General features: G+C 37.8%; 2 protein-coding genes across 7 annotated transcripts; both read right to left on the reverse strand.

The window, feature by feature from the left end:
• Window positions 1-554: 554 nt before the first annotated feature.
• LOC135583764 (maltose excess protein 1-like, chloroplastic) lies at window positions 555-10,728 on the reverse strand. 6 transcript variants are annotated; one of them, XM_065149892.1, is made up of 14 exons: window positions 10,566-10,728; window positions 8,047-8,122; window positions 7,376-7,604; window positions 7,012-7,082; window positions 6,846-6,889; window positions 5,755-6,101; window positions 5,529-5,666; window positions 5,161-5,451; window positions 4,994-5,083; window positions 4,385-4,486; window positions 4,176-4,294; window positions 1,744-1,806; window positions 1,601-1,662; window positions 555-943 (listed from the first exon to the last, which is right to left on the reverse strand). In XM_065149892.1, exons 6-14 carry the CDS (start codon window positions 5,941-5,943, stop codon window positions 861-863), a joined length of 1,137 nt encoding a protein of 378 aa, XP_065005964.1. In that variant the 5' UTR covers window positions 5,944-6,101; window positions 6,846-6,889; window positions 7,012-7,082; window positions 7,376-7,604; window positions 8,047-8,122; window positions 10,566-10,728; the 3' UTR covers window positions 555-860. The 6 variants fall into 6 exon arrangements, with proteins under 6 accessions (XP_065005964.1, XP_065005646.1, XP_065005717.1 ...); XM_065149574.1 differs by having other exon boundaries at window positions 5,529-5,681; window positions 10,566-10,725; XM_065149645.1 differs by having other exon boundaries at window positions 5,529-5,681; window positions 6,998-7,082; window positions 10,566-10,725.
• Window positions 10,729-11,308: 580 nt separating this feature from the next.
• Window positions 11,309-18,212, reverse strand: LOC135637301 (syntaxin-22-like). The gene is made up of 8 exons (XM_065149993.1): window positions 18,052-18,212; window positions 17,661-17,869; window positions 15,944-16,037; window positions 14,563-14,702; window positions 13,939-14,013; window positions 11,994-12,151; window positions 11,814-11,914; window positions 11,309-11,735 (listed from the first exon to the last, which is right to left on the reverse strand). The coding sequence occupies exons 2-8, from the start codon at window positions 17,846-17,848 to the stop codon at window positions 11,670-11,672; spliced, it is 822 nt and encodes a 273-aa protein (XP_065006065.1). The 5' UTR covers window positions 17,849-17,869; window positions 18,052-18,212; the 3' UTR covers window positions 11,309-11,669.
• Window positions 18,213-18,754: the final 542 nt, after the last annotated feature.

Consider the following 18,754-nt stretch of genomic DNA (forward strand, 5'->3'; position numbering starts at 1 on the left):
GAGTCGAATCCGATAAGAAAAAGGAATCCGACTTGGTACCGGAGTGGATCGGATCCGGCCATGATCCGCATCCGATCCAATAAGATGTGGGTTCGTGCCTACGCTTACGTCAATTCGGAATCCGAGTTGTTTTCGGGCATATACTAATTTAGCGTGCGTACCCTTATAAAACCTTTTTTTTAAGTTGACATTAATATCCCCATCGACGATGCATTTTTTATGACAAGAATATTAAGATACTTTAAATATTTCATGTATTTATAATTCTAAATGGAGCTACTAATAATAATGACAACTTATATTTTCCTCCTTTATTTTAATCACTATAATTTTTATATTTACATTTAAGTCTTCAAAAATTCAAACATATTACACTAATCAACCCGAATGGAGACATGTTATGATTTATATTAGTATGGACAAATACATTATTTTTTTTTAACTTTGAAGAACCAGTATGATTTATAACTAAGAATATTTAATCTAGTTTAAAATAATTAATATCTGAAGTATCTTCCAAATAAGTTGCCAATTTTGGAACAAATGTATATATGTTGGATCAAAATATATATGATTGAATCATATCCATTCTTCTAATTTGTCTCAACAGAACATGATTGTGATTTAAAGCTGTACACTACAATTTACACAGGCACAGTGTATAATTGGCAAACATGTTTACAATACACCTGAATACAATCAGACAACATATCTTCATATAGCCTGACCCTCTGTGGCTCCATTGGGATTGACACAGGACACAGCAGTGCTGAATAGCTTGGTAAACTGGCAGAGCATGAGAGCCATGTAGTTTGGGATTGATTTCTATGGAGAACCATCAGGTGCCAAAACCTTGCACATCAAGTTCCTGAAACCAGTTCTTGCAGAGATATCATGGGTGAACTGTATCCATAAGCTTTGGTATCTCTCCAGAGGGCTATTCCTAATTTCATGGAGACAAGACAACAAAATTAGGGATGTGGAGGTTCTTAGGTTTTTTTCCAAGGAAAAGAAATATAGCAAGCATTTGAACAATCATTAACATCTGTGATTTATGTGATGAGGTCTTTTTATTATGATGTCTTTGGTTGACCTACGAAAAATTATTTCTGATGTCTGATTGGCAGGAAGACAAACAAAAATCTGGAAACTTCATTTCTATATTTTTAGGAAAAGTTGCTTTTCTACTTCCAAGATTTTTTCTATAAAAAATGAAAAAAATCTCCAAATTATTCTTTTCCTCGATTCCACAGAATTGTTCTTTGAATCAGTCCAACAACTGAAACAAATATGTTTCATTTTCATAGCACTAGGTATTTTTTGGAAAATCCTTTCAGTTTTTTGCTTACAACCAACAGAATCTGACTAAATTTAATTTCTTATCGACATATATGGCAAGCGCTTGTAAAAAGACCTCTACAAAAACAACTGCATAACAAAACCACTAATTTGTCAGTCGTCAATGAAAGGACTTAATTACGAGCAACAACAGCATATTACACTAGTATTCGAAGATGTCAAGAATTAAACTGCAAATACAATTTGATTGGCAATGATAAAGTGATGACAACTCATATCAAAGGCTTAGATAGAGGAAAACCTGTCCATATGAATAAGCTGAGTGTTGCTCCTAAGAAAAACTTCCAACTGATACTCTTGAAACTGCAACATTAGATTGTATGATATACAGTGAAACACATTCAAACAGATTTTGGAGCTAAAACTTGCAGACAGACAGCTTACTAGTACATGCAGGCCAAATTACCCCACCCGTGCAGAAACGAAGCCCAAGATGCACCAGTGAACCTGCACCCATGATAACCGTTGATGAATCCTCTGAATGCGCCATTTAAACAAAAATAAAAAGATTCTTATATTCTAGTGTTTTTAAAAGCACTAGACGCCAAAAGATGTCAAGATTTCAAAATGCCCGAGATGCTAAGCACTCGCCTAGGCGTCCATTGGAGCAAAGAGAGGTGCTCCCGAATATTATAATTAAAAAATATATGGCTAAACAGAAATATGCTAAACAGGTTTCTACTGATGGAGACCTATGCTAAATAGGTTTATAACCAGTGCTAAACAATTCTAAAGAGTAACTCAATATGGTGCTAAACAATTCTAATCAATGCTAAACAGTTCTAAAGAGTGAATCAATATGGTGCTAAACAATTATGATTCTTTTATCTTTCTCCTCTGGGTTGGAATAGCATGATCTGACAGATGGGTGACAAACCTTAGTCTTGTTCCTTTCTCTTTCACCATGGAGATGTGATTACAATTGGATGACAACAATCTTGATGAAAGGCACTCATTCCAATACACAAGGGTGCTATGAAGAAAAATATAGCAATTTACCGATTTTGATACTATTTGATTACTGATCTAGTTTAATCATGACTCAAATCTACTCTGCTAAACAGTTCTAAAGAGGGAACTGAGAAAGGTGAGGGAAGGAGTAACCGACAACCGTGGAGGAAGGTGGGGGAAGGAGAAGGCGGCGGACAAAACTGTAGCTGCAAACAAATGAAGCTACAATGGTAGGCAAAGGCAGCAGACGATGTTGTCGATGGCAGTGGACGGAGTTGCAGCATCGAACGGAGCGAACGGAGGTGGCGGAAGAGGTTGCTAATGATGGTGGACAGAGCTGCAGCAACGAACAAAGCTACAGCGACGGACGAGGTTTAGGGTTTAGACGAGCTGTAGTGACAAACGAGATGCAACAATGACGAATGAGATTGGACGAGGTTGGCGATGGCGACGGGTGGAGCGAACGAAGGCGAGGACGTGGGGTTTCACTTTCACCTCTGCTTTCTTTCATTGGGTTGGGTGAGGGAGGGGGTTGGGGGGTGTCAGGTCACTACATTAGTTGGGTTGATTGAACCAACTTATAAGTCCAATCGAACCACTCAACCAACTTTGGCTCGGGCACTCGCTTGAGGTGCTTGACGCTTGGGCTCAAGTGAGTGCCCGAGTAGCGCTTCACTAAAGCACTACGCCCGAGGGTTTTGCGAGGCGCCCGGGCCTTGCCTCACCTTATCCAAATGTCTTTTGAAATCACTATATTCTATTCCAAGCAAACATTCAAATTTGATATATGTTAGATAAATATGACAAATTAATACACCTAGCCCACAAGTGTCACTAATTACAACTAAAACAAATGGAGCGAAGTTATTCAAGATATGGATATAAAAGACAATCCTATCAAAATCTGAGTACCTTTAAAACTATATAAACAATTCAGCATATAAGAATGCCTTTCTTATATTTATGGACAAGCAAAATTTATAGCAGCCAATCTTTCTAGCAGGTCTGATGTCCATTTGCTCTATAAGCTCTTGTATTGTCAGCATAGCATTGACAAAATAATTTTTTTTTTTTGCAGCATAACAAGATAAGAAATTCCATGAGAATATGAACTTCAAATCAAGGCCAAATGCTAACAAGTTGTCTAGAAGCAAGATGCAAATGAATGAATAAGACTCATCTCAGTCAAAACCAGTCAATATACTCAAGTAAACAATTAACAAGGCTGATGATTTTTTATGCTAGTTCAAAGATATACAAGTCCAAGTTTAAAACAAAATAGTGATACATCTGCTACAAATTGGCCTCTGTAATTCCCTTGAAGGATGAGGTTCACCCTTGCAAAATTGGCATGGAGATAATATGTAATAGTTGGACAATGATATAAGTCCATACAATTTAAGGTGATGCAACATAATGAGAAAAGCAATTCCATGAGAATATGAACTTGAAATAAGGCTAAATGCTAACAAGCTGTCTAGAAGCGAGATTCAAATACATGAATAAGACTTGTCTCGATCAAAACCAATAAATATACTCAATTATACCATTAAAGAGGCTGATGATTTTTAATGCCAGTTAAAAGATATATAAGTCCAACTTTAAAACAAAAAAGTGATATGTCTGTTACAAATTGACCTCTCCAATTCCATTGAAGGATGAGGCCCACCCTAACGAAAAAACATGGAGATAATATGATAGTTGGGAAATGATATAAGTCTATACAAATTAAGGTGATGCAATTGCCATACTACTCTTGAAGGAACTCAATAAGAGAAATGCAGATATCTCCTTGTGAACAAAAGAAGGTAGAGATCTGACTTCAGAAGCACATAAAACTATGGTGAAAAGAAAAGATTATGTACCACATCAGGTCACGGATAAATAGTGCACGAGGAATCATCAGACCATTCCCAATCATGCCAAGCAAGATAGTGAAAGCTGATAAGCCTTTGATGTTATCTGGATTGAGATAAGTTGTCCACTGTACATAGAAATAGCTCAGCAACAAAATTAATGTGCCACGGAGATACAAAGATGTGAATTTAAAAAAACAATTATAACATTCTCATACCATCTGTGCAATAGGCATCCACATAAAAAGTAGAGTGGCTGTCCATCCAGATATTGACCTGATGAATTTCACCATCCTGTCCGAAAGTTTTCCCAGACGTGCCTGCATGTCTCAGTAACTGCAGAATCAAGAATTGCCCATGAAACATAAACAGCTGATAGTAATTACATAGGAACTCAAAAAGCAGGCACTATAAAGGAAATGTCACATATTTGGAGGACCAAAATTGATCTAAAAACTAGTTCAGAAAATAGTTTTGCATTGATGCTGCATTCACATTAAAGAAGAAAAAATAAAAGTACCCTATCATCTTCTGACTTTCTATGCATTCATGTTTATGTATCATAAACAATGGTATACCTTGCTCTTGTTCAATGGGTAAAGCAGAATCTATAGTCCAGGATATATGTTAACTGTTTACTTCAGTCTCGTATTGTTAAAATTCAGAAGATTTTTTCTTGTTAAATAAGGTGTTCTACAGTTCTACATCCTTAAGAAACATGCGTTTGATGGAAACCCTAGAAGTTAATAGCATATAAACAAGATTCCATTGAGTAGTCTACCAACATATCAACTTGTTATGAAGAAACCAAAATGGGTGACACATACCAAAATGATAGCCCCTACTGCTATAATGCAACATATTGTTCCTGGCAAGATGCTTTTTGGAATGAATGGAACAAACGTCGACCACATCACCTGCAAACCCAGAACAAGAAATTGATCAGCTTCAGAATTAACGTACCAAATCCTGGATTTGAAACTTCAAACAACACCTGAGGCAGAACAGAGATCCCAGCCACCGTAATGAAGTCTTCCCAAAGTTGCCACAACCCCTCATGAAGCCAGCCAAAGTAGTTCACAAAGTTCAAGACGAGACCGGACACTACGAGCACTGATATGGCAGCGAAGTACGGAAGGCTCATGGCTTCGGCCATCGCAAGCTGCCCCAGGACGACATAGATCGACACCACGCCAAGCGTCTGAACCACGATCGCCTCCACCTCCTTCTTCTTGGCGAAGTAGGACAACAAGGTCATGTTGCCGAGAAGTCCCGTCAGCATCCCCTGCCATACGCACATCCATATTCCATCATCAAATTCGTGGCTGTGCAAAGGACTTAATCGACCGAGAAGCAGCTCACGAGCCAGGGGACGGCGAGAAGGGCGGCCTTGTTGCCGGAGACGAGGTTGCGGTAGTTGAGGAGGATCTGGGGAAGCTGGATGAGGAGGAAAGGGAGGTTGGACGCCCCGGCGAACCTGGCAGTGAGCGTGTCCCATCGCTGCAACCTGGACGCCTAGTGGCTTTTCGAAGCGTCAAGGCAAGACCTTTTACGCGTACATGGAGATTCGGGTTTGGATCAGCGTTACCTGGCTAGCGGCAGAGGGCGGAGGAGAATGGGAGGCAAAAGCGCAGGAGGATCGAAAGCGCCGACGGATGGAGAGGTTGCGGGCTGCAACCGGACGGCACTTGGGTGGAAAGGAAAGTTGAATTGTAGAGGCGAGAAGGTGGAAGCGGAGAGGGGTGGCGGAGAGAGAAGCTGGAGGCGGCGACGTCATTTTGGAGGGAGGGAGGCATGGGGAGGAGAACCGAGGGAAAGAGAGGAGCGAGACGGAATGAGAAGAATCTACTCCGTGGCAGATGCTCTCCAATTCATGCAGGGTAAATAAAATCCTACAATTCCCATCTCAACGGTTCATCCATGGTGGACCCATACCTGGAGAAAAGAGATAATGGATGAACGGTTGAGATGGGAGCAGTGCAAAGCTTGGAGGAGAACCAATCTACAAACAAATCCATTATACACAACACAAATACGTACATTTATGGTATGCATTAGTATTTATGCTCAAATTTATTGTAAAATTTTTAAATAACATTTTTTTTTTGTGTCATTGAGTATGTAAAATCTTTTTAAGAACAGAGTGGAGTCTGAAACTTACTATAAAATATTATAATTTATATAAAAAGGATATTACAAAATTATGTATAAAAGAATGAAATAGCCTTTCAACTTCAGAAAAATAAAAAAAGAAACTATATAAAGAATTGAAATGCAAGTTATGCTCTTTTGAAATTTCTCAAATAGGGGCACATTTTGTGAATCCCTAATTCACCTAAATTGCTATAGTGACAGGACGGATATTGGATGAGATTGAGAGGAGCCTTTGTGGTGGCCGAGCTTGTGTTCCCGGCTTTATGAGGTTTCAAGAGAGGATTGAAGAGCTTGTCCTCCACAGGCACATATTATTATTATCATTATCATTATCTATGGAAGGAATATAATTTTTATTTCTTTTTCTTTTGTCTTGGGATGGATGGTTATATGATTGATGATTTAAGTCTCATTATAAGTGTAAAATACTCATGTATGGAAAAATAAAATAATTTTTTTTAATCTTTTCTTTTGATATTTGGAGGCAGTGGGCAGTTCCAAGCATTATCAAGAATGGGATTATACCTTAGCAGAGAGATGCTAATTGTCATTCACTTCACAGCCTTCACCTGCAGTTTATAGATTCATAAACAAACAACATTATCTCAAAGCTTAACATGGTCATTGACACACAAGGATTTGTTTCAGTAATTGAAAGGTGGGGGAAAAAAATATACCAATTACAACATACCACAACCTCTTCCGTTATCAGCAATGATCGAGCCATTGAACTGAGTTTGATTGCCTCCAATTGACAGTGCCCTAAAATTGTTGTAGAATTAAGCAGAAAAAGAGCTTCTATTATTCACCATTTGAAAAGAGGAAACTGCTGCTCTAACATCTGTAATAGCTATGAACAAGAATCACCTGCTATTCCTCCTTCACAGAACAAAGTGTGACATCATTAAATGCCAAAAGTATCAAACTAGAAATAAATATTTAGATGATTTTGATTTACTTAAGGGTATTAGAGTTTGATGAACATAAAGGAATCCATATAGCCGAAACTCAAATAGTTAGAACTTTATAATTCCTGTTCTGAAAGAGGAAATCACCTTTAAATGTGACTTGCTGTTGTTTCTTGAAGCTGCTACCTCCAGATGTTCTCCACCAGAGAGATTTGCACTGGACCACAAGCATCACCTTAACCTCTTCTGACTTACCAAATGTTGGAAAAGGTTTTAAGTTGTTATCTCTGGAGCCAGGAAGTTGATTTGGTCATAAATTATTTGTGGTAGCAGCGAGGATCATGTAATATGCCAGGTAGAGAGAGAGGTTATCCACCTGCAAGTGGTTAAAACACAATTGACAGCATTGGAACCTATTAATTTCAGGAAATCCATGCTTTCAAATTCCATTCTTTCTTTCCTGATCAACATTTCTCAGTACTGCTATTAACAACCATAATTCCTGGTAGAATAATTCTAGTTCTATCCAATGAGTAATTAGTGCTAAAAAAAAGTCATATGAATGGCAAGAAAGTAGGATAAATACTCTTGAAGAGAACTTAGTGGTGATCTTTCTTTTTTTTATTTTTTCTTACCCTTTTTTCATTTGACAAACCTTTTATTCTCTACTACAGAGCATCACAAAATATTAGCAGCTACTCTGCAAAAATTTTAAATGTATATTGGATCCAAAGTTACAGTTGTACAGGATTCAAGTAAAAAAACCATAAAAAAAAGCTGAATATTAAAAGAAAAAAGCAGCCCTATTCATGAGGTACCTCTTAATCTTGGGTCTAGAGAGAGTTGACACTTGCAACCTTATCCCTCAAACCAAAGAGGTTTTCGTGACTTGAACTGTGGTTGTCAAAATCACAAAAGAGCAATCTTAATGTAATGCCACATTCGCCCTCTAAATTAAAAACTACACAAAATTATCAAATGGAAATTTAGTGGAAGTACAACAAATAAGAATATATCAACCAAGAAAATAAAGATGCAAGAAATATTGAGCGACTCTATCTAAAAAATGATATTTTGGTTTATTAGGTTATGATAATTCTAAAGACACCGTGGAAGACCAAAAATAGAGTTTACACAAGATATTGACCAAATAAGAATAAGAATTTTATTTCAAAATATATTGACCAAGAAACAAAAGATCATAGTGATTTTGAGTACTCTATCTAAAAGGCAAAATTTAGTTTATTAAGTTAAGATAATGTTAATACACATTGTCCAAGACCAGAAATACAGTTTGTATCATATAGAATCTTCTGGAATCGAAATTATGTTCCACAAGAAAATTTGCTTAAAAAGGTACGAAAATAGGTGGGGGTGGAAAAAGATAAAGAAAGATCATGACAACCTCTAGTAACAAATTTGGTCATGCCGTAAGTGTAAGCACAGTGGAATATCTTGCTAAGACAGAGTAAACGGAAACCACATAAAAGTCTAGAAATAATTTAATCAACTCACACTGAACAAGTTACACAAGTATAAGAGAAATAGTCCATGTATTCCTATAGGAAAATGTTCAAATATAAGCCATATTATATTTTTATGATATTTATTTATGAGAAAATGACTAGTTAAAATCACCACTTATACAGACATGAACAGGTCAACAATCAGCATATGGTTGCATATCAAATTTTTGGTTCAACCAAGTTCCAACAGTTTTCATCACTTAAGAAACAACTCATGTTAATCTTTGCTATAAGAATGACTACATTTCGTCATCTTCTTGATTACATCAAATTCTGAGTTTCCAGAAAACAAAAGCAAACCCAAGAATAACTCAGCAAAAAAGCACCTCAGTGACCAGCACTTGTATATCTATTACATGCTAAGTTCCAATCTCAAGCTTAATCTAGTCTCACATGTCCTAGCCAAGTATACTGAAATTTTAGATTGCTTTGGAACAAATGGAAAGTAGCAGTCAAACTATGTTCATCCGAGATCCACAAAAAGACAATGGTACATGTTAAGCAATTTGGAATGTACAGAAAGTAAGTCAGTTAAGCTCTTCCGAGAAACCCATTTGTCATGATCCGACTTGACGCAATAATTATATCATTATCACTGACCCAAAATTTTGAAGTCCAAATTAATAGTAGTATCCTTGTCAAACTCTTATGAGTCATCTCAACTTGAGTCTTAACCCACTTCCCATGTGGGGCTAATTACAAATTATCCCCTGAAGTTAAGCCTCTTTAATATCTCGATCCCTAGAGTTAAAAAATTTACATTGGAATCCCTGTAGTTATGAAAGTGAAGCACGTAGCTCCATTTACCCTAACGTCATTAGTTTTACCGACAAAAGTATGAAAACGATAGGTAAAAAGGTAATTTCAATGTCCCAGTTATGTTTTCGGTGGTGACGAACGACGACGTTATTGGGAGGCATAGGTGGCTATTGTGGATGAGGAGGGAGAGCGACAGCAAGAAGTGACGTGATGACACAGATGTCGATGCTCTGCAGTCTACATCTGTGTCGATGTCGCTTAGCAACTGCGTCAACTCTGATGCAGATGCAAAGCAACGAAAGGGCCGCTCAACATCTGCATCGGCGCCGACAACGATGTAGGGAAGGGCGATGCCACTCTGTATCTGTGTTGGCACCAATGCAGATGTCAAGCGGTCCTTTTGTTGTTTTGCATCTGTGTTGGTGTCGATGCAGTTGTTGAGCGACACCGACGTAGATGCAAAGCATCAACATCTGCGTCGTCGCCTTATCTCTCATCGTCACTCTCTCTCATCATCCACAACAGTCACTCGCGACCCCAGTGGTAGCGAAGCTAGATGTTTCACTTTCATAACTATAGAGATTCTAATATAAATTTTTTAAATATAAAAACCAAGATACTAATGTCTAACTACACTACAAGGGTAACCTGTAATTAGCCATCCCATGTGGGATAAACGGTAATTAGCCATCCCATGTGAGGTAGATTTGGAATTCAAGCAACGCCATTGAATCTAAACATTGATGGATAAGTAGATTGAAATCTGTATGGTTCAATACAACTCTATCAAAAGCAGAATGAAGAATGAAGAATCACAATTTTTAGCGGACTACTTCCTTCAGCAGCCGAAAGGCATCACCAACCCAGTAAATGAATGAAACAGAAAACGGTCAAAACCTTTTGTTCCATGAGATCAGGTAAGACCAGAGCTCGCAACATAGAGGAAGGAAACGGTCTCCTCTCCCAATTCAGACACCACTGCACCGACTCGATTCTCCAGAACGATTAACACGAGATATATCTGAAGAGAGAAGGGATGGACGGGATCTGACCTTCGACCGACGGGATTGGGCAGATTGGACAGTGCGGGCGATTGAGGTCGTTGCTCTCCGCCTCCGATTCAGTTGGCGCAGGGCAGGATCTGCCACCGGAGCGAAGCGTTCTCGATCTGCACCAAGCGAACCGAGGCGGCCATGCCCGTCATCTCCATTCCACCGGCGGGGGGAACACTATTACCGAGCATGGGCGGTGAAGATTGTGACAAGTGGCGCGCATCACGGCTGCGATGGAAAGTTTGAGAGTTAAGAAGCCATTCATTTTTACATTTCTACCCTCCCATTGAATTTATCCAAAAAAATTTAATTAAGCTCACCGCTATTCGTTATCAGTAATACTTTATGTTTTTAAAACATATAAAAATTCTAAAAAAACCTTAAATATTGTTATTGTTCTTATAAATTATTTAGTTCTTGTTTTTTCTCTCAGCATACTAATTTTTTGTTTTTTTTTCTTCTTATCGCCATATAGTTCAATCTTGAAGAAAAATCATAAAATATTATTTTATACAAAACTCAATGAATTAAAAAAATGTAAGTGAAAAAATGATTATCAAGCTCAAATCTTATCATAAACTATCAAAATCTTTATTAATCAATCTAATTGACACCTTCGAAATATATTGAATAAGATTTTAAACATTCAATATTAATAAATAGATTTGATACATCATCACTACACCACGAAAAAATATTATTACCATTGATCTTAACTGATCTTGAGATAATGAAACATTAAATAACAAAAATAATCACATCCACACACTACTATATTATTGCATTGAAACACTTTATACAGCTGAGAATCCCATGAAAACCAAGATAATTGGATTATTGGCAACATCAAAGATTGCACAAATGGCACCCGTGGGACAAAACCAAGCACGTTGACACCACCAAACCATATGTCAACGAGTAGGAAGCAGTAACAACCGAAGTTTCAAACCTTTACATACTCTTAGGAAACAAACGTATTACAACCTCGGCCAAGGCTTCTGCACACCATAGTTCATGATAGGATGACCTCAGAAACACAGCTAATCTGTAAAGAAACTGAATTGGACAAACTGACCAGATTGAAGTATGTTACGGCCTCGATGATTATGATAAAAGAACTATGACCACAATGAGTAGGATAATCCCAAGAATCACCATAATCAGGCACATCTGCACGTAAACCAAGCAACCAGATCACAAAAAGCTGTAGCAAATGACACGAAGTAGAAGGCAGGAACTTGATTTTACCAAGGATGAGTTTGACTTTTGCGTTTTCGCCGCCTTTTTAACTTGGCTTTTTCCTTGTTGGGTTGCTGCATGAGAGTTGTCAATGTGGGAGTTGATGTCATCTATAACCAAAACCATAAGAGTTAGTTGAAGCACAAGAGCTATAAGACGATCGTCAAATGTAAAATAAAAGTCTCTTACCGATGACAACTCCTTGATCATGAACCAGCAAGGCAAGGTCCTTAAAGATTTCATTCACCTGACCAATCTGCTGCTGAATCTCCTGAATGCCCTGTTCTCTCTCCTCGATAATAGCCTCATTGAAAACAATCTCATTATCCAACAACAGAACCTCCTGCCTGTATGATCAAAAAGATGGAAAATGCAAAAATCACTGAATGAGCAACAGTATGTGAGCTGTAAGCTGAGCAACAGGATTTGAGCATATACAACAGAGAAAACCAATTGGTATGTAGTAGCCAATTTATGGTGTCATGATCCAGATAACCTACTAATCAAATAATTTGGATGGTGCAGGCCATGACCCTAGCTACATGGTCCAAAAAGTTCAAATCCAAATTAAAAGCAATGAGCCATACTCTTATGTCCCTTCCCCAAGGATGGAATTTAGCTTAGGATCCTCTCATATAGTTTCAATGTTGGACTACCCTAAGTTACACCATCTTGGCACATTTTAACGCTTCAGCAGAAAAATAAATTGCAATAACAATGATTTCCATAACTCATATGATCTTAGCCAAGAACTTGTGATTATGTACTTCCTGGATATGCCAATGCACACTTTATATGTTAGGTTATATTGATTGTGACAGTTAGTCTCAAATTGGAGTTGGATTGCATTCAGTTGACAAAAAGAAAGCAATGGTGGCCCAAAAATATTGTATCTTGAGACCAGTGATTTCAATAGGCGCTCGGGCGCTCGTCTAGGCGCTCGGGCGAGGCGAGGCGAGGCCCGAGCGCCTCGCTTCATGTCCAAGCGCCTCGCTTCAACGAGGCGCCGCCGAGGCGCTCGCCCGAGCCCAGGCGCCGGGCGCTTCGGGCGAGCGCCCGGGCTAAACCAGGCGACCGAACCAGTGTTTTAGTTCGGTCTCCGATACTTTAGTTGGTTCAATCGAACCAACTAAATCACCGATAGGCTCCCTCTCACGATTTCCCCAACCCTAACACTCGCGATGTTGCCGTCGAGATTTCTTCTCCGTTGTCGCTGCTCTCTGCTACCGCTGCCATTGTCGCTACTCGCCACTGCCACAATCGTCACTCATCGCTGTTGTCGTCGCTCGCCGCTCGCAGCTCCCGCTCCCACTCCCACTCCCACTCCCGCTATCGCTCGCCGCTCCCGCTCCCGCTACCGCTACCGCTGTCGTTCCCTTAACAGCCTCGGTCTTCTCACACTCTTCTCACTATACTGTTAATAGTATATTAATAGTATACTGCTAACTGTATACTAATAATAGTATTTTTATTTGTTAGATTAATAATATATTATTTTATTTTTTATACTATTAATTTTTATTTATTTAAAATTATTGTTAGGTTTCAGAATAAATGGCAAGTGTACAGAGCAACTCAATAGATTTGATGTAAAATTTTATTGTTTAGATTTTTGAGACTTTTTATTAATATGACATTGTGATTTTATACTTGATTTTCTTAATTTAATAGCATATTTTTTATTTAAATAATTATATTAATTATATTATATATTTTTATATTTTAGTGCCTCGCTTCGCTCGGGCGAGCGCCTAGTGCCTCGGGCGTTTTTGGACCTTGGCGTCTTTTGGCGCATAACGCTTTTTAAATCACTGCTTGAGACGTGAGGTATGTTTAATAAGAGACAACCACAACATAATTCTGAGATCCAGTTGGGGGAACCTATAGTGTAGCGTTAACTTAGTAGACAAGCACATGACAGAAGCAACTAATAAGGTCGTGTACAAGTTAGACAACAAGGTGAACTTAAAATGTTAAGCTCTTGCACATGTCAACTGTAGTTTCACAATAATAACAAATATCAAAATAGAACAGAGATTTGAAAATACCATGCAAAGAGCATAGAGATACTTGCACGCCATATAATATGACACTAAAAGAGAATAAAAAGCAAAGACAGGAGCCACTAACGCACCTTCTAGACTCTGCAAGCACAGCGCGTTGTTCGAGTGTCCTATTAGAGTTATCATCAGCTTCAGTTGCAGCATAACTACACAAACATAACCAAGCCACGATATAAGGAACCATTTGATGGAAATAACACAAGGTTTACATGAAACAGCCCACAGGAGTATAAATAAGAATAGTACAGTCGATGATCAATCATGCTCATTACCACTGTTAAATCTACCAGTTTGAATACACCCTCCCCTACCCCTTCTTTCTTGTTTTTTCTTCTTTTTTCATCTATATTAACATGATTAGCAGTAGCTATCCATATTAATCCTCAGGAAGCATTCAGCTCTAAGGTTCAATATAAACATAGAGACAGGGTGAAGTAGACTAGCAATATGCTTCAGAAGAGATAAAATATGAAATTGGAACTATAACTAAAAAAACACACCTTTCAAGACCCCATACCAGGTAAAAAAGATGCAGATATCTAAAAACCACAAGTCATTCTGGCTACAAAGCAAGTTGTGCAAATATTTCATGGAAAAATAGAAATATATTGACACTTGCCTATGTTGATGAGAGCCAGAAAACATGCAACAGCTCAGACCCAAATCCAAATGGAAGCAATAAATATATCAGGTACCTTGAGGAAACAACTGCTTGGGGAACCAATGGGGCGAATGCAGTTTCTCTCTCAGCTGCAAGCCTCTGAAGTTTCTGAAACTCACTCAAAATATTTTGGAAATCTCTTGCAAGTTTCGCATCAGCTATCTTTTTGTTTGCCTATAATTCAATTCAGTGGTTAAGCAGAAGGAAAAAAAAAGAAAATAATGCTTATTTTCCACACAACAAAGAGAGACAGGTTGATGGATCTGTTAATGTTGAAAAAGATGGAGCCACAAATTTGTCAATTCACAGAAATGTCTCCTTTCTATATTTAGAAGGATGGGTACAATGACCTTCCTCAGACCCCATATTGGTGGCAGCCTCGTGCACTAGCTCCGAACAAGGAACTGCTATGAACGCACTAACATGAACATGTGCTTACTCTCATTTTCCAACAATATAGTAATACCTAAAGGTCATAACTCAAAGTTGACAATTTATGGAAGATTTGTTAAATGGCTGCCCACTTGATACCAACCTTCTCCAAGCATAGTGCATGATAGCAAAGAGAGGCTAAGACAAAAACGTGTTTTCACTAAAAGGTTCAGGTTAGTTGCAGGTGAAAAGTTCAATCTTCTTGATTCCAATTTAAGCTCAAACAACTATCCAAAATTTGTCTCAAAATAAGAAGAGTCTAGAAGATGTAGGACATGGGAAAGGTGACACTATCAAATGGTGTTTATCTCAATGGCTAGACAAGTCAAGAACCAAAAATAAAATCCCCAGTCAACTCATGCTTCCTTTCTTTACTATGTAAAACCTTGACAATGTACTACACATCCTTAATTGATGAGCATAAATACTTAAAAATGGGAGAGAACATATATTACTCCTCTTTCGTACTAGAAACTCACCATATGATACTTTGACAAACAAAAGATGATACCGGAATTATTTATAAAATGGCTTTAAAAGCTTCATTCAACGTTGAAAATATATGAACATGACAGTTGGATTTTAATGATCATAGTGTCTGAAGTGGCGAGGAGATAAAAAGGGAGATGCGACAGTGTACAGAGAAAAAGAAAGTAATTTCTAGCAGATGCCACATATGATGCTTACTTTCATTACAAGAATTTGTATTTAAAAGATAGATAACTGTGTTTGAAGACTACTGAATCTAAATATGCCCACTTCTAATAAGATCATTATACGTTGTACTTATTAATGGAAAATGTTCAAATAACACTTTTGATGAAAAATAGAAAAGAATACAATTCAGTGTACATAAACTGATGACAGCTATGAATATGATATTATTCATATTGGTAAATGAGAAATTCTAGGTAACACTAACGCCCATGTGATCTCAGCAAATGAAACAAGCTAGAGAATACAAGCAAGAAACAAATACTTACACTAACTTCCACACGCTGATCTGTTTCACTAGCTTGTTTAAGTTTGGCAGAGGTATCTTTAACCAATTGCCCAATTTGTAGCCTTGAGTTGTGTCTGCCAGTAAAACATTAGACTAAGAAAAAATTTACATAAAATCATATCTTGGGAGAAAAATTCTAAAGAGAAAACACCAAAATGTGCAGTTAGTGATGCCAATAACTGCTGCCAAATGTGAAGTTGATTTAGCAGTAAATTTTAAATTTCAAACTTGTGAAACTTGAGAGGTGTAAGACTATAGTAGCAAATGACCCCCACAACCAGATGGGTTCTGCATATTTGCTCAGGAAGCACCAGGCCGTAGAAAAATTAGATCTTTTGCTTCATACCTAGGAACCTGGGAAAATAACATTACTTTAACAAGACTACCTCTCTTTAAATTAAATGCAAGAACTGTATTTCTCGTAACAACTTGAATAAGTTATGATTTAATGATACTAAGACAAATTAAGCAACCAAAACAAGCTTTTTACATTAGTGATACATTGGTTCCTCGAAGAGGGGTGCACACACAGATTCACAAATGTGGAAGAAGAATAGCATCTGCTCATCACCATTGATGAAGCACTAGAATGAATGACTCTTATTTACAGCTTAAAGTGGCCTGGAATATAATATATTATTGGAGATGAAGCTCCTCCAACTGTTAAAAAAGAAGTAATAGAGAGAAGCAATAGAGAGTACAATCATCCCTTGTATTTGCAATTGAATTGGAAAAAGTGAAACAGGTTCTTCCTTTAGTACATAGCTGCAAAAAGGACTATAGGCTAGACTGGCTATTCTGAGACATGGTCTAGTTCTCTAGATTCAGAAACTTGTAAGAGCCCCAAAAGGGGCAGGTACCTAATCGCTTAACCACACAGCTTCAGAGAGAGACTAAACTGATAGCTACAAACATTCTTGCATCAAACAAGCATGAAAGAGAACAAGATCCATGGAAAAGGATCCTCAAGAGTCTCAGACTAAGAACAATAATGAGAATGAGCTACACCAAAAATATAGCAAATTACCAAAGATGAAACTCATTTTTTACCAAACCTTACTGTGAGACTCCAACTAAAATGGAATCATCCAGTTCGTCAGGCTTAAAAAAGTAGTAAACATAAGTATGAGACTATGAGGTGTAGTAGATTATAAGCCCATAGATATCAGGTGAAGTACCCATATTTCTAAAAAAACTACAACAGAAACTATGGGGCAACATGAAGTTTCAACAGAAAATTTGCTTAAGGCTACACCGAAGTGCCCATATCTCCTTCAAGACTGTTATTATTACGTAACATCAAAAAGGACAACAATTATTGCAGGAACAAAAGCTTTTCTCTTTACTATGAAGTTCCATCAAGCTGGAATAAGCGAGCACAGCTCACAGACGAGAAGGATAGAGCAAGATTTGACAAAATTTTTATGCCAACAACTAGGTATCAATCCAAAAAAATCAATGCCAACTTCTTTGTCAAATCCCAAAAAGGGGAAGTCGATAGTCAAGAGAAGTGGAGAGCAATAGTAATAATAGTTAAAAGCATAGCGGTAGTCTAATACGCTATTTTCGAGACATATTCATCTCAACGGCATAACCACAAAATACAATTGTCAAGCAGACAAAGATCCTATCTTTTCGACAACCAAATCGAAAACCGAGTGGAAAAAAGGAGATGACATATCAGAATGAGCTCTCACAGCTTCTCGCGGAGCTCCGGGGTGTCCTTGGGAGTGCCGATCGTGTTCACGAGGCGCTCGAAGTTGCGGACGGCGGTAGTGATCTGGAACAGCCCGGCCACGATGGCCTGTGTCGGATCCTGCCGCCCGTTCGACGGATCCCTCCGTGCGGTGAGCGGCCGCCCCGACTCCAAATCCTGGAAGCTCATCCTCTCCCACACGGTTCCGAGCTGAGAGATAGAGACAGAGTCAAACACCGAACTCTAACCCTAGAAATCCGGGATCGGTCCCGTCGATCGAAGACGATGGTGATTTTGGTTTGATCGAAATAAATTGAGCAGGAAAACGGAATGAAAGATCGGAACTTTCGTTTGAAACGGATTAAAAGGGTCGAAGCGAGAGGAGAGATTACCAAGAAAGGACGTTGGGAGAGACGAAGCCGGCAATTGCGATCCGAATTGGGAGTCAACGAAGACGAAATCACGAACGGTGGACCGGGTCGCGTTGCCGCGACTCGTCAACAATTAAAGGACCTTTTACATATTTATCTTTCGTTTCTTAATATCATATTTGGCCCCTCAAATAAGATTACCAAGAAAAGGAGCTTTCATATATATATATATATATATATATATATATATGAAATATTTTAGACTCCAAATGTTTTAGACTTTAACCTATAAAATATTTAAACTCGTTTGAGAATATAACGACTCTAACAATAGTTTGTACTTATAGCTCGAGGGCAGTGGTTTGGCTTACTTATCTTTCTCAATTTAGTATAGTGAGATTATAAATTTATACTATTTGTTAGATATGTTCGCCCATTCTAATACCAAATATTATGAACTTGATTAGAATTATCTACATTGTAAAGCATCATTATATTCATCCATAAAGTATTAGCATTGATGCAACTTCGCTCGAATGACATATAAAATAATAAATTGATTAGTTAAGAAAATGATCGATCGATGTCCCATAAAAAAAAAAGTTTTATCAATAATTTAACAAACATGTAAGAGAGAGAAAAGAAAAAAAAATTATTTACTATAAAAATTATCATAGGAATGATAATCCAGATTAGTAATTATTTACTAAAATAATTTTACCCT

The sequence above is a fragment of the Musa acuminata genome, chromosome BXJ1-1 (genome assembly GCF_036884655.1).
Source record: "Musa acuminata AAA Group cultivar baxijiao chromosome BXJ1-1, Cavendish_Baxijiao_AAA, whole genome shotgun sequence".
Taxonomy (NCBI): domain Eukaryota; kingdom Viridiplantae; phylum Streptophyta; class Magnoliopsida; order Zingiberales; family Musaceae; genus Musa; species Musa acuminata.